The sequence below is a fragment of the Sinocyclocheilus grahami genome, unplaced genomic scaffold, assembly GCF_001515645.1.
Source record: "Sinocyclocheilus grahami isolate Dianchi unplaced genomic scaffold, SAMN03320097.WGS_v1.1 scaffold654.1, whole genome shotgun sequence".
Taxonomy (NCBI): Eukaryota; Metazoa; Chordata; class Actinopteri; order Cypriniformes; family Cyprinidae; genus Sinocyclocheilus; species Sinocyclocheilus grahami.
This window is the reverse complement of record NW_015505833.1, coordinates 395,158-395,798: the sequence shown is the minus strand read 5'-3', so window position 1 is coordinate 395,798 and position 641 is coordinate 395,158. Positions and strand designations below refer to the sequence as shown.

At 43.2% G+C, this 641-nt stretch overlaps 1 protein-coding gene across 1 annotated transcript in view; it reads left to right on the top strand.

Moving 5' to 3' along the window:
* Positions 1-641, top strand: part of LOC107558630 (ADAMTS-like protein 4) — a 40,944-nt gene that overhangs the window by 35,711 nt on the left and 4,592 nt on the right. Inside the window, exon 8 of the mRNA XM_016242290.1 lies at positions 437-624. Within this exon, the coding sequence (XP_016097776.1) occupies positions 437-624 (188 nt within the window). The remainder of the gene's footprint in view (positions 1-436; positions 625-641) is intronic.

Below are 641 nucleotides of genomic sequence, written 5' to 3'. Positions count from 1 at the left end.
ACAGTTTGAGATCTACATTTACTCTCAACATAATATGAGGAGAAATATTTGAGATATGACAGAGTTCTCATTATTAGGGATCTGTTTCATAGGGAGACACATGAGAGCCGTACACATTTGCTTAATTTTAGTTTTCTGATGTCTGTGCTACATCCTTTCCTTTTCATTCCTTTTTCTTTGACACTTTGGCTATGAACTCCTCTTGGAGGAGAATTCCTAGTTTCATGTGATGTGTGATTATGGTAGGAAACTCATAAAAATCATCAAGCAGAATATAGATCTGTAATTACAGACAGCTAAAAACAGCCTTCCACGCATTCCATAACAAATAATGACTGTCAGATGAATCTCAAAACATCTTTCAGGAATATATCTAGCTCTGTATGTTGTGAATGTGAGTACCTCATGACATTATTGCATGTGTTTGTGTCTGCAGCCCTGCGCAGTGGAACAGGTCAGTCTGTGGTAAACGGACGCTGGGCGGTCGATCCGCCAGGAGAGTATCAGGCAGGAGGAACCACCTTCATGTACAGCCGACCCAAAGCTGGGCCTCAAGAGCAGGGAGAAGAGAAAGGAGAAACCCTCAGCGCTCCTGGACCCACAACAGCCCAGCTGCAGCTATACGTAAGCGCACACACACA